The following is a 14483-nucleotide window of genomic DNA, read 5'->3' as shown; positions in this document are numbered from 1 at the left end:
TCTTATTCCTCCACTTAATTCATCTTTGTTCGTACAAAAAACGCATTAAGTAAAGATACATGTGTACATATACATATGTATATATATATTATATATATATATATATATATATATATATATATATATATATATAAATTGTGTGTGTATGTATGTGTGTGTGCATACCCATGAGCAAAACGAAAACGTATCTGCATTTAATGTATGAACATAAAGTACGTCAAAGTGATTGATAGCTCCTCTAAATTATTCCTATTGTTTTTTGTTTGTTTGTTTGTTTTTTTTGGGGGGTTACCTTGAATAAACTTTCTATTTAATACAATTAGAATCGTATGCTCTTTAACAAGTCATTTAAAAAGTTGTTTCTAAGTATCTTGCAAAAAGTTAAAGGCTGAATCTTGACCTCAACCAATGCTATACAATTCCTTTAACGTCGGGTGATGCGCAGCTTCACCACAATCGACAATTCGAAGGTTTACGCACAAAATCGTTGATTTACTACTTATCAACATTGATTAACTGAGTCGTAAAATTTGGTAAATCACTACGAAAGTGAAGCATTCTATACGACTAAAATATTTGAGTATCATAGGTTCTACTACCGAGAAAATACTCGTGATCTATGTTTGACACGCCTGCAGGTACGTCAGAGAGACAATTATCCTGATAGGCACTTTCATTGTTTTTCAACTGTGACAGGGTGATGGGATACGTTTCTTCAGGATTGGGTGAAGTCCAGGTGGTGTAAAAGGTGTGGGACTCTGGCTCGGGGCACCGCGAGTAAGCCACAGCTATGGAGTGCATTTCTTCGTATTCTTGTTCGACCTCCTGATAGGGTGAAGTGCAATCAATGCTTGCTGCTGGGTGGCCTTCAGGCAGTGGAGGTGTATCTGTATGGCACGCTGCTTTCGGAGGTTTGTAGGATGCTCCCATAGGCGGGACCTTAGGTGCCGCGTAGAGAGCGTGGTATGTGTGAGTAATCGATTGGTTATCAGCGCTCTGAACCACTGTATCGTCTCTACTGACAGCAGCTTTTCGCTGGTCTCTACTCCCTCTTTGGCATTTATATCTCATTACCACCAACAGAAGTAGAACGAATAAGATTACCACAGCAATACTCAGTGTAATGACAAGGGAATTGTTGGCCTCTTGAGCAACACTGTTGCAGGTCTTTCCTGAACTCGTATGAAGCATTGGAACATTTGAATTAATTCCGGTACTTGAAACTGGGATCAAGTCGCTCGATAATTTCATCGCTGAAGTCGGATCTGTGAGAAAAAAGAATGGAAAAATTGAAAGGTTATAAGACCTTATTGCATCTTTTGGTAAGATGATCCCACTTTGTAAGGCGAGACGTACATTTGAGACTATCGTGTTCATGGTTTGACAGTACTTTTGTTTTGCATAAAATATTACAAAAATGTCTGTTCAAAGCGACATATCAAAATCCACTTGAAGACGGCAAAATATTATTATCATATTGCAGGACCCCACAGAATAACAGTTTATGGACCACTGATGAGTAAAGAATGCCGAATAAAAGTAGTAGATATATATAAAAGACTGTAGAATTTCAAGTGTATACTTTGTATACATCCTTTTATTGTATGGAAATAAAGCATATTTCAAGATGGGAATTCTTTCCGCAGGCATTACAAGAAAACACACACAGACACACACAGACAGACAGACACACACACACACAGAAACACCTATGAATTCATTGGATAAAACAAAGAAGACTCATGAAGATACAGGATTGCCATACTTTCAGTAACTTTGGCATTCTCTAACAATTTGAATTAAGTTCCTAGTAAGATTAGTCGAAATTGGAGAATATTTCGATGTCAAGTTTATGATTATAATAAAGTCGAGGATTTCTATTTTTGGTTTAGCTTAAACGTTGTTGTCTTCGATATTTCTATAGAACCTATGAATGACCCGAATTCACGAAGATGGTTCAAGCTTAGACCACATCGACCATGGTCTAAAATAAACGTAAAATTTCATATGCGCGGAGCAGTGGCGTACCTTTGACATGCGCGTATCAACGTTTTGTTACTAGACGTATGTTGGCGTACGCAATCTGCCAACCGTATCATACGCAGAAGAATTTTGCATAAACCATGGTTTAAATCTAAACCACCTTCGTTAATTCGTCATTATGTCAGTGTCATGCATTACCTGGTGCGTTATTCCACGACGTCCCTTCTGTCTGGCTATTACTCATTACTGTAGATGAAAACAATCACATGACAGTATTAACGACAGAAGGAAGATCTTATAAAGGGCATTACACATTTGGAACTTATAGAATAGAAGGAAAACCTACATGAGAGTTCTGAACTTTAAAAAAAAGCCGTTTGTAGGAAACGCTGCCGTTTCACTGTGTAATTTTCTCCCACCTTGCAAATATTACTGTATTCCTTAGGTTATTATGCAAAGGCAGTAAATATGAATGATTTTAAAAGCATTGAACGGTAAACTATGTTTGTTTGTTTTTTGTATCGGGAATTAACAAAATCATAAGTCCCAACCCTGCACTCCAAACTTACAATGAGTAACAATAATAAGTTTTTGGTGCGTAAGTCACTTGATCGGACTTTTAATTTAAAAATTATCAAACACAGTTCATATCTTCATCACTAAAAATACTATTTAAGGGCTCTTTTTGAATGAAACCAGAATGATATTATATTGATATGGTATTCGATGTTGTTATATAATATCAATTAACATGTAAAAATTCATGCATACTATAACTACGTACAAAATGATTGAAAGAAAGACATGTTTACGGTTTCCTTATCACCCAGGAGAGGTTAACATTTTTCTTATTGTTGATGTTCAAAGAACCTGTCTGTGAGCCCTTTAAATAGTGCTAAATACCTGTTCGGTAATCCCGAGAGGTCTCTTGTATTGTGCTGTCTGTCACTGTCAGTAAAACACAAAACAACATTTCAAATATCATTCTTGGTAGTACATTAGAGACATTACATTGCAAAAAAAAAACCACATAACACAATGGAAAACTTAAGTGTTCCGTTTTCAAGCAGATCACTGTATTTTTATTTCAAATTTGAGACTGAAGCTAAATTCACGCGTTATACCACAAAAAAAAACCTGATGCAAGACCTGAAAAAAAAAACAGTCATGGACAGATTTATATAAACATGTTGAGAATTCACGTATTGGCTCAAATAAAACGAAGAATAAAGAGCTAGTAATGCATTTTTTTTTTTTTGGAGGGGGGGGGGGGTCGATAAAGAATTTTTCGAATAGTGCGCGCTCTTCATGTTCAATTTGACTCCTGAAGAAGGTGGAGGCCACCGAACATTCTAATTCAATAAACACATTCTTTATTGCCAAAAAACCCCCAAAAAATATGTATTACTAGTTCTTGATTCTTCGTTATATATATATATATATATATATATATATATATATATATATATATTGTGACGAACTCGCCTTCTCGTCGTGAATTAAGAGAGTGTATTTGACTGTCTGTACAAATGTCTCCGCGAGCCGTGTCAGGATGGCCGAGTAGGCGGGGTTCGTTTTGTTGCAGTTTACAACGATCCCTTTACATTATTAAAACTACTAGTCTGTACGCTACCATGTTGTGTCAGAAGCAGCTCACCAACACAAGCGGCACACATACCAAGTTCAGCATCACTTAGATAATGTCACTTCCAAACGTCACTTGTAGAGGATGTTAAGTTGGTACACTTATTTGTTATCAACTTTTACTACCAACTCTTGCTACCAAGTTCTGCTACCAAGTGTTGCTACCAATTCAGTCACGCTAACGTGGAACACCTTTCACAATCATTATGGTGGCACAGGTATCGTTGGTGGCACGGGGTAAAGTGCTATATCGCACCGTTACCAACTTCCTCAGGCGACGACTGGAACTTGGATTGGGCACGGGGCATATGCGACAAGTCACATTACCACTATTCCCGAAATCCAACGGCGACGCGACGACTGGAACTCGGATTGGGCACGGACTATGCGACAAGTCACATTACCAATATACCCGAAATCCAACGGCGACGACTGGAGCTTGGATTGGGCACGGACTATGCGACAAGTCACATTACCATTATGCCCGAATTCCAATGACTTGCTAGTTGGTCCAGGGAGGTGGTCCACCTCCCTGGTTGGTCTTCTCAGGAACATGTACCACCACCCTCCAAGCTGTTGTATTGTGGTAGAACACTCAAGAAGACACAGTGAAGACAGGAATTCAGGAACACATGTACAGTTTATTATACATAGAAGTGAACATTAACAACACATTGGAAATGTATCATACACGGGCTGCTTGTTGCGGACTATGTCACACAACGGCCACTTTATATGCCTCCCCTCCTATCGCGGATAAAGGAGGCAATCCCGCACGGCCGTGAGTAACGCGGAAAATACCCGCAGTAGTCGTTCAAATTATTTACAATGTTGGCGTGGTTATTAAATTCGTACAACGATTATACATTTTAGCAGTATCTCTTGTACATGGTTACTTTAATTCGGCATGTATCATCGGTCTAAACCGGAGTTGGTATTGAAATAATCCAAACTTGCCCATGACAAACAAGTAACCACATATCTAATAATAAATATTAAAACTCATAATAATGCACTACCACATTACAGCATTTGCCAAACGTTCCAATCGTGCCCCCTTTCTATGCTATAGGCACAATCGATCATAACAAATTATAATCGAAACGGTTAAATCGAATCGGTTCCACCGAATTTCGTTACATGGCTTCCCTCCCCATGCAGGCTTCGTCCCTGGAGCCGAACACATAGAGAGCAAAAAATGACAACAAAATATACTACTACAAACATTATTGAACGTTTTGCTCCTTTGCAAAACTCTACGTACAGTCCATAATAACGTAATGAGACAACTACAGACTTTAATTCAAAGCTGTCCAATTGTCATAGACTAATTGTTCGTCGCAAGCTCATATTTTTAGAGTTCAACAGTCTCTTCATTTGATTTCCTGACCTGGCTGCTCCCTTGCAGCAGACAGGTCGACACGAAGGATGTCGCATTTCACCCTGGCATGGTGTGCCAGAATGAATCCGATGTATGACGAGAGGAACGGGCGTGCCTCAACGGAGAGCGGCTCCTCGATCGGGGTAGATAATCAGGTGGTCTTCCCGGTGACCGAGAATAGCGTGCAGGTGAGGAAGAGTCGTCACACCGGCGATGTCCACTAGGTAGCTTTCCCGCAACCACTGGTGCTGTCGCGCTGACGCTGACACGTGTCCTTGCTCGGCCTGTAGAGAACACCTCTGAGTCGTCTCTCAGAAGCTGGTATGCCGATGAATTGCTTTCTGGGGGAGTTTCTGTCAAACTGCATTGACAGAAGTCCACCAGATGTGGCGGCACACAATTCTGAGTTATACCTTCGTCGAGAGGCGTGGTCTCTGTGTCGTCCTTAGCAAGGCTGGTAAGGTTGGCTGCCTCTGTTCCTTTTACCAACGTCGGTGCTGTCGTTGCTGCACATATCTGTTTCTCATTGTTTATACATGGTAGAGATACCCATGGAGTATGCAGCTGCATGTTTTCGAAATCTAGCGCGGTTTCCAGACCAATCAAGAGATCCAGACCAAGGATGCCCTCAGCTCTTATGTCAGCTACTACCAAGTCAACATGGCACAAGCAGGAGCCAAGCTGAAGTTCCATGGTAGCATGTCCCTTTGTTTTCAGCCGAGATCCATCTGCTTGACGAACGATGCTTGTCACTGGTTCAAGTGGTGGCTTTCGCTCGGGTCTCATTCGCAGGTACATTCCTTCTGAGACATATGACTGCGATGCACCACTGTCTACCAGAAACATCACCTCCTGCCCATTCACGTTCAACTTCACGTACAGTCCTTTCTGGAACGTGGATGACAGAAGTGAAGCTGCAGAACTAGGTAGTGGCGGTTGAGATGTCTCTGGTTCGGATGCCTCTCTGGCTGGTGTGCACCCGTCGTCTGGAGGATTCGTACCCTCCTTGGATGTGTCCTCCTTGTTGTCAGAAGGCTGACTGTCCTCCTTCTGTTCGCTTCTAGGGAGTGTCTCAGTCTTTAATGCCAAGTCGTTTCTCGGCACTGGCGCTGGTTGCTCCTTCTCCCTCTTCTTTATTAGATTGCTCACTGCTTCGATCATGAGAGTGGTGTTACTTTCAGACACCCCCATGGATTTGTCAGCAGTGTCTTCATCCTTCACAGCCACATCTTGTTCTTCCTCCTGTGACAACAAGACACGGTTATACTGCCGACGGTCGCTCTCCATCCGCAGGAAGGCTTCTGTGTTGAGAGCAGCTTGGATGGCCTCGTCGAGCGTACGAGGCTGAGCCCGGAAGAGGCCGATTCTGATATCCCGGTCAACTATAGCATCGAGAAAATGACCTCGAGCCAATTTATCTTGGCCCGCTTCCTCGAATTCAGGATATGCCATGGATGTCAGCTCGCGAATGCTCTGTCCTAGCTCCTGCAAACTTTCCTTCGGTCTGCGTTGTCTGGTGCGAGGTTCTGCCAGGAATACTTCTGAATGCGAAACAGGTCCAAAGCGGTGCTTCAGGCGGTTCACGAGTTCTTGGTACGTCAACTGACGTCCCGTCTGCTGTGCTAGTACTTTGACAGCAGCTCCTTTCAAGCTGGCAGCCAGATATTGACGAGCTTCCACTTCCGTCCAGCGGTTAACTCCAGCGCAAGCTTCGAAATGGCAAAGATAATCCAGCACAGATCCTTTGCCATCATATCTATCTGGTATGACAGCCGGTTTGCTGGTTCCGTTGCCCTGAACATCATAATGACGTCTCTGGTCCCAGAGCTCTGTTCGACGTCGCTGGTTCAGGCCAAACTGGTGTGGCATTACATCTGGTTGTCCTCCAAATGTAACAGGCTGGTCACTTGTACGAGATGAATGCGACTGCTGCATTGGAGTTTGATGCTGCTGAGGTAGTAGCTTTGCCGATGGCGGAGCTGACAACTCCACCTCTCTATTCGCATCTCCAAACAGCTGAGGTGACACCACTGGTGAGGATGGCAGTGACAACTGGTTAGGGCGCCCTCCAAGTGTCATCGGTGAGCAGCGTAAGTTAGAAACCGAAGTTGGTGCTACTCCAGTTTGTTTGCGCACCGACTCTGACACCTGAGCAATCAAGTCGTCGATTTCGCTAATCTTGCTCTCCAGCAAAAGTGACAACTCCAACAATGGCGTTTCGCGTGCCATAGTGAAAACACAGTTAACTACATTTATTCATACGAAAGTTACAAATAGGGATCCCACTCCTGACACCATGTGTGACGAACTCGCCTTCTCGTCGTGAATTAAGAGAGTGTATTTGACTGTCTGTACAAATGTCTCCGCGAGCCGTGTCAGGATGGCCGAGTAGGCGGGGTTCGTTTTGTTGCAGTTTACAACGATCCCTTTACATTATTAAAACTACTAGTCTGTACGCTACCATGTTGTGTCAGAAGCAGCTCACCAACACAAGCGGCACACATACCAAGTTCAGCATCACTTAGATAATGTCACTTCCAAACGTCACTTGTAGAGGATGTTAAGTTGGTACACTTATTTGTTATCAACTTTTACTACCAACTCTTGCTACCAAGTTCTGCTACCAAGTGTTGCTACCAATTCAGTCACGCTAACGTGGAACACCTTTCACAGTCATTATGGTGGCACAGGTATCGTTGGTGGCACGGGGTAAAGTGCTATATCGCACCGTTACCAACTTCCTCAGGCGACGACTGGAACTTGGATTGGGCACGGGGCATATGCGACAAGTCACATTACCACTATTCCCGAAATCCAACGGCGACGCGACGACTGGAACTCGGATTGGGCACGGACTATGCGACAAGTCACATTACCAATATACCCGAAATCCAACGGCGACGACTGGAGCTAGGATTGGGCACGGACTATGCGACAAGTCACATTACCATTATGCCCGAATTCCAATGACTTGCTAGTTGGTCCAGGGAGGTGGTCCACCTCCCTGGTTGGTCTTCTCAGGAACATGTACCACCACCCTCCAAGCTGTTGTATTGTGGTAGAACACTCAAGAAGACGCAGTGAAGACGGGAATTCAGGAACACATGTACAGTTTATTATACATAGAAGTGAACATTAACAACACATTGGAAATGTATCATACACGGGCTGCTTGTTGCGGACTATGTCACACATCGGCCACTTTATATGCCTCCCCTCCTATCGCGGATAAAGGAGGCAATCCCCCACGGCCGTGAGTAACGCGGAAAATACCCGCAGTAGTCGTTCAAATTATTTACAATGTTGGCGTAGTTATTAAATTCGTACAACGATTATACATTTTAGCAGTATCTCTTGTACATGGTTACTTTAATTCGGCATGTATCATCGGTCTAAACCGGAGTTGGTATTGAAATAATCCAAACTTGCCCATGACAAACAAGTAACCACATATCTAATAATAAATATTAAAACTCATGATAATGCACTACCACATTACAGCATTTGCCAAACGTTCCAATCGTGCCCCCTTTCTATGCTATAGGCACAATCGATCATAACAAATTATAATCGAAACGGTTAAATCGAATCGGTTCCACCGAATTTCGTTACAATATATATATATATATATATATATAAAGATATATCTAAGCAATGTAAGCAATGAGCGAGAGAGAGAGAGAGAGAGTATTTAAGTGATATATTCGTGTATTTGTATGCGTCTGATTGAGCGCTTCCTTGTAGGTTTCAAGCACGCAGATGGTCCAAAATAAAGTGCATATCACACACATACAGGACAGTGATATTACGCATCGCCTCGCCTACGTCGACCTAGTCTGGGCTCCGTCCCCTTTTCCTCGGTGCGATAAACCAAAAGAGGGCGCAAATTTCTGACTGCGATAATCATGAGACTGCGCTCCCAACGAAAACGAAAGAGGTACAGTGTATTTCATTTTCTCGGGTATGGCAGTTTTCGGCGTATCGCAATCCTCGGGTGTCACGCCCTCAAACGGCTTGTCGCGTACACTGAATCACGGCTATTACGAGTAAAAAGAGTCCAGAAGCTACAGTGTATACTAAGCTAGACCAACGTCGACCTTGCACAAGGCGAAACAAGGGCCATAATGGAAGATTAACTCTGACCCGGATCGAAATTAACACGTGTTAATGCCATCATGCACAGACTAGCAAAAATAAATTCATTGCAAGAGCTTTTTCTATCCCCCTGATTTTAATAACTTTCAGAGCGTGCGCTCCCGTTACTACAAACACAGTCATTACGAAATGCTCGTTCCAACGAAGTAGAGATTTTGGCCAAAGGATTATCAATCGTATTTGCTATATTCATTTACATACTCTACTATTCAGCTATAACGAAATTCGATATAACGAAAGAAAACCGCAGGTCACTAATGTATTGTAGGACTTCATTTATAACGGGAGTGCACTACACTTACTGGATTATGTGTGGGTGTTGTCTTCCTTACCATGCAGTTTCGTCTCGAGAGGCAGCCGATTATGCCTCGAAGTGGATACTTGACAGCTATTGTTCAAAATTATACAGAGGATTTTTAAGTTTCACTTGCCTACTCTTTACGTGAAGAGAGCATGTCAATTAATACGGAGCTTGATTAAAACGGAACCGGTATTGGCTAATTGCTTAAAGATGGATGGGTATTACAATCTTGCAACATTCTCAATATCCTACCTCTGTAAACGGAAACAGAATGTAAGCCACCGCAATAACTGGTTGTGTCTCCTGAACACGTCATACTGCAAAACTGGGCTGCATCTCTCTCCGAATCCTCGCAAACTAGTATTCCACAGCTACACCGGTAACCGTGTGCAAGTGCAGCATACGGGAATCCGCCATCTTTACACTCTCGGACACACAATGCGATAGTCATGCTCCCTTCAACGACTATGAAATCGTCCCTGTGGCAGGCGACGTCAAAGCAACCAACACAGCTGGAACCTGTACACACACACAAACGCACACACAGTGCACCGCAAGAAACAATGTTATTAAATGGATATTTTCATCTTTTATATCTAAAAGGACAAGTTCTCCTTCATAGACATGTGAGTTTTGTGAACGCAGCAATATTAGTAGAACACATCAGTGAGAGTTTGAGAAAAATCGGACAATCCGTTGAAAAGTTACGAATTTTTAAAGTTTCTGCTCAGTAAGACTGGATGAGAAGACTATACAATAGCTTGTGATGTCACATGTGTACAACGATATAAAGAAAGAATAAAGAAAATTCAACACATTTTCACTTTCTCGTATAACAAAAGAACACTCGACTTCTCTCTTTCAGAAAGCAGGGGGAATAATACTACCCTTAACATACCTCAGTAACAAGTAGAAGAATTGTGCACTTTATTCAAAAGGTAAAGTTATGTGACATTCTCTTTTTGTTTTCCATAATTATATTGTTGTACGCATATGGCATCATACACTGTAGTAGTCTTATCATCCAGCAGTGATTGCGCAGATACTTAAAAAAAAATCATAACTTTTGAACGGATTGTCCGATTTTCCCCCACACTGCCACTGATGTGTTCTTCTGATATTGTTGCCTTCACTCAATCCACATGTAGGCTATATGAAGGTGGACTTGTCCATTAAGATTTGTATGAAGAGGAATGAACTCATCTTTCTATACTATGCTGCAGGAAACAAATCAAGGCAATGAATGAATGATAGCGTGATAATTTGATATGTTTGTGTTATTTCCAATCCTAAAGTACTTTGTGTTCTTAATTTTTATATTTCCTAATACTTCGTTGAGTTTTGTTTTGTTTGTTTGTGTGGTTTTTTTTTTGCATATAACTTGAATTGTGCAGGGTATAGGTTCTATACCCACCACAAATCAATAAACAAAAATAAATCTAAGTCAGTGTTTGTTGCTAGCAAAGCAAAGATGATAACTATCATTGTGTAAAACTGAGTTTGAATGATATTTTGTCGATGTTATTCAATTATTTTAACGCAATACGATGCATTCTGAGGATTCAACTCGTCACGGATTCCTCGAATGACAGGTACAAAAAGATTTTTTTTTTTTTTTGAGGGGGGGGGGGAATTGGACGTGTTGGAAGTTTTGGTTTGGTTTATTTATTTATTCACAAAATTAAACGACTTGCTCTCAGCTTGCGTCTGTTTTTGAGCAGGTCCGTTAGATTGAAGTATACTGTATTCAACAATGAATGAAACATACACGACGTTGTACAAAGCACATACTTCTGAAATATTTATTTGCAAATGGTAAATAAAATGTAAACTTAAATCAGTATCATCGAAAAACACAGAAATAATCATATAAGAAGTACTGAGAACACATCACAATTCTTAACAGTCAAGATATCATGAAGAAATGAAAGGAAAAAAAAAACAATATTACAACAGCATCAAGTACTTATTCGGAATTTCACTCAAAAATACTTTACAAATTCTCTCACATCGGGCATCCCCAGGAAGATCATTGATCAATTTGACATATGATTATTTTGCCCTCTTGTTCCTGGCGTACCTTGCGGTATCTGTGACTTCAAAACACCTAAACAGCAACTACCTTCTCTTATATTTACTACATAACAAAAAGACTCAGATGCAATATGATGTATACAATTTAAAACACAATGTCAATAAAGTGTTGTTTTACCTTAGCAATTAAACATTCACAATTAAATCTGATATCTTCAGATATCTCTCTTCTACTGTATCTACTATCAACAAAAACAATTTAACGTCTTGTTTTGACCAGCTTCTCATTTTCGTTAATGTATGAAACCTGGATGCATCTACAATACACCCCAGTAATCAACATTTGTGATTAGATCAATGTGTTATACAGAGTAGTACTGTCGTCTTTCCATCAAGGCATTGCTTCCTTTGAAGGGGTAACAGATAATTACTGAGCCTACCATAACTCTACTGGTAATGACAATTTACCACTTCCTTGTTGGTAGTCAAGCCTGCGTGACCTTCCTAAAGAGTGCTATAATGATGATGAAAGAAGCATCCACAGAGATATTCCTGTGATATGCAAGTACGTCGCCAGTTTTGATGGTCTCTGAATACATGATAGCAACGCTTATTTACATTGCTACGCAATCATTCGATACCATATACAAGTTTATCAGGAAGTTACAGAGGAAAGTATCTATACTGTTGTATTTATTGTTCATCTTTCCCACCTTGTAACGTAGGCCTATACATTGCACACAAAATGCCAGGGCATTTTCAAACGCTAACATATAAGTAAAAGGCGGCAACAGCTTCAACTTACCATTTGGAAGATTGATACCTTCATGTTGATAAAGACATGATTTTGCGGGGTCTTGAGCAGTTACGCCGTAATTCATACATTGAGTGAGCAGAAGAAGTAAACCTGTTTTCAAGCCCATTTCCATCAGCATCTTGGTTGCTCTGAATTCCAAGATCAGCCTGGACTGTGAGCAACAACGTCGATAAGTTTCCATTCTCTCATGCCTTGTTTCAAAATGTTCACTGGAAATCGTATTGTGTTGCTGTCTCTCTTGCTTTCAGAATAGCATAACACGGAAATGCTTCCTACAGGCTAACCATCTCAACTAAGATTGACCTCCCTATATAAACAAAAACTTAAGTTCTGCAATGTTGCCAGATCTGAGTTTTCAAAAAAACAGACTATAATCCCTTTTTCTCTTTAATTTGTATCAACAAAATTGTGTTATTGAAAATAATGAGTTGAATTGAATAGAAATGAATTGTTTAACACTATTTCAAGTCAACAAGAAAAGTTAGGATACATGGCTATTTATGAAATTTTCCTCTGGTGTAATGTAAACGTAGATTTGTCGGAAGAAGAAGAAAAAATACATCTAGATTTTCATTGACCTGTATACATATTCAAAAGTACATTTGTATAAAGTATATATATTTTGTAGAAAGATCAGTAGATAATGTTGAAAATATCATAAGTAATGAGTTTAGATACATTCATTCCATCTTCTCTTTTTCATTTCTAATAGACTGAAGAAAAAAAAATCGCGTCCCTTGTAGCTACGGACAACATTTCAGAGTGAACTTTCTTTGCTTTTGCTTTTTCTCTTTACTTGTTGCTGTGTTTGTGTTGTTTTTGTTATCCATTTCACCTCAGTGAATAAAGTGACATTAATAGGTTCGTCCTGGAGTACTGTTTTGGCTATCTGGTAGTTGTTTCCTATTCCTAGTATAAGATGTTAATTACTTTTCTTTTCTTTTTTTTGTGTTTCAGTTGTGGGTAGACGCCATCGATACTGTTTCAACACGCAGTTTGATAAACAGAGAGTCGGAGTGACATACAATCCATTGTTTTCCATCATAGAACATAATAACACTTTATTATTGCATCAAGGAGGGAGTTTCATAATCTATTCAAACTTATGATTTATTACTTTCAGATAGTCTTTGATACATGCGTTTTAACCTTCTCGTATGAAAGTTATTCAAAGTACGACTGGAAAATGGACAGGCTTTCTACATGCCCACAACATTCTGCTTCAATACTGTCAATACTATTCAATTATGTCAAATGGTATCGATTTTTTTTTTTTATGTAAACCCTTGTGAGCCATAAAGGGGATATAAATTCCCAGTTTCTTTCTTTTCTTTATTGTACTCTCTGTATTTGAGAGCCTATACTAAAAGTATTGCATCGGGAATTCATTTTTTTTTTCATCTGTAATTCGTTCTCCCCTCGGCCCTTCTATTTAATCAGTCTCCAGTTTTCCAATAAGACATTTGCTCAATTCCTTCTTACCAAAATATATCAACATTCGAGTTCTACACATCTACCTGAAGACAGGAGCAAAAGCAGGGCAGAGAAAATGTTAAACAACAAATATATATCGGCACGATTGTGTTACAGTAGACATCTAGTGATCATATATATCCTCCAAATGGGATGTGGTAATTATAACATTTGAAGGCGGACATATACATTTTTTCTTGTATAAGTTCCACTCAATGTATGCCATAAGCATGGCGTAGATATCAACTATCACGAATTTTTATATATATATATATATACATACATGATCTTTTGATATCGGTTCGAGGAACACTATGTCATGAACAATTTATCAGAAGTGCTAAATTCACATGTAAACTTCTCGAGTTACAATTTTATATGCAAATAGAATAAGTGTCAAAGGAACAAATATCGAAATTATCGGTTAAAGAATGACATAGAAAAAAGTCACTGATGTTAAAGTGTGAGAAATATTCATCATTAATAGCAGAAAGGGCCAAGGGGAGGAATTTCAGAGGTAAAAATGCCATCCCAAAAATCAAGGTAAACGCTACTTAGGTGTTAAACTGAAACAAAATGCACAATGGTTGGCAATGATGGTACCCTTGTGGTGAACAGTTTCAGATATATAATACCCCATTTCAATGAGCTTTCGCTCATTGTTTTACATAATGTACGGTTTCCTTCTAGCCTTG

The 14483-nt window shown here is 40.1% G+C and overlaps 1 protein-coding gene across 1 annotated transcript; it reads right to left on the bottom strand.

Moving 5' to 3' along the window:
* Nucleotides 1-567: 567 nt before the first annotated feature.
* On the bottom strand, nt 568-12561 carry LOC139729833 (uncharacterized). The gene is made up of 5 exons (XM_071640761.1): nt 12304-12561; nt 9717-9983; nt 2887-2931; nt 2182-2229; nt 568-1265 (listed from the first exon to the last, which is right to left on the bottom strand). The coding sequence occupies exons 1-5, from the start codon at nt 12494-12496 to the stop codon at nt 568-570; spliced, it is 1251 nt and encodes a 416-aa protein (XP_071496862.1). The 5' UTR covers nt 12497-12561.
* Between the last annotated feature and the right edge of the window lie 1922 nt (nt 12562-14483).

This window comes from Diadema antillarum, unplaced genomic scaffold (genome assembly GCF_040938485.1).
Source record: "Diadema antillarum isolate AM-2024a unplaced genomic scaffold, OU_Dant_1.0 scf00000020, whole genome shotgun sequence".
In the NCBI taxonomy this organism is placed as follows: Eukaryota; Metazoa; Echinodermata; class Echinoidea; order Diadematoida; family Diadematidae; genus Diadema; species Diadema antillarum.
Note: the sequence above shows the minus strand (reverse complement) of the source record. Positions and strands in the feature narration are given on the sequence as shown.

Bases quoted from the DNA above. Each gene is read 5' to 3' on its own strand.
- LOC139729833 (XM_071640761.1), bottom strand. From the start codon at position 12,496: ATGGAAACTTATCGACGTTGTTGCTCACAGTCCAGGCTGATCTTGGAA. The intron at 2,230-2,886 runs GTATTTAGCACT...TTTCATCTACAG, and splicing joins CTCTCGGGATTACCGAACAG to TAATGAGTAATAGCCAGACA. The intron at 1,266-2,181 runs GTAATGCATGAC...TTTTTCTCACAG, and splicing joins GTCGTGGAATAACGCACCAG to ATCCGACTTCAGCGATGAAA.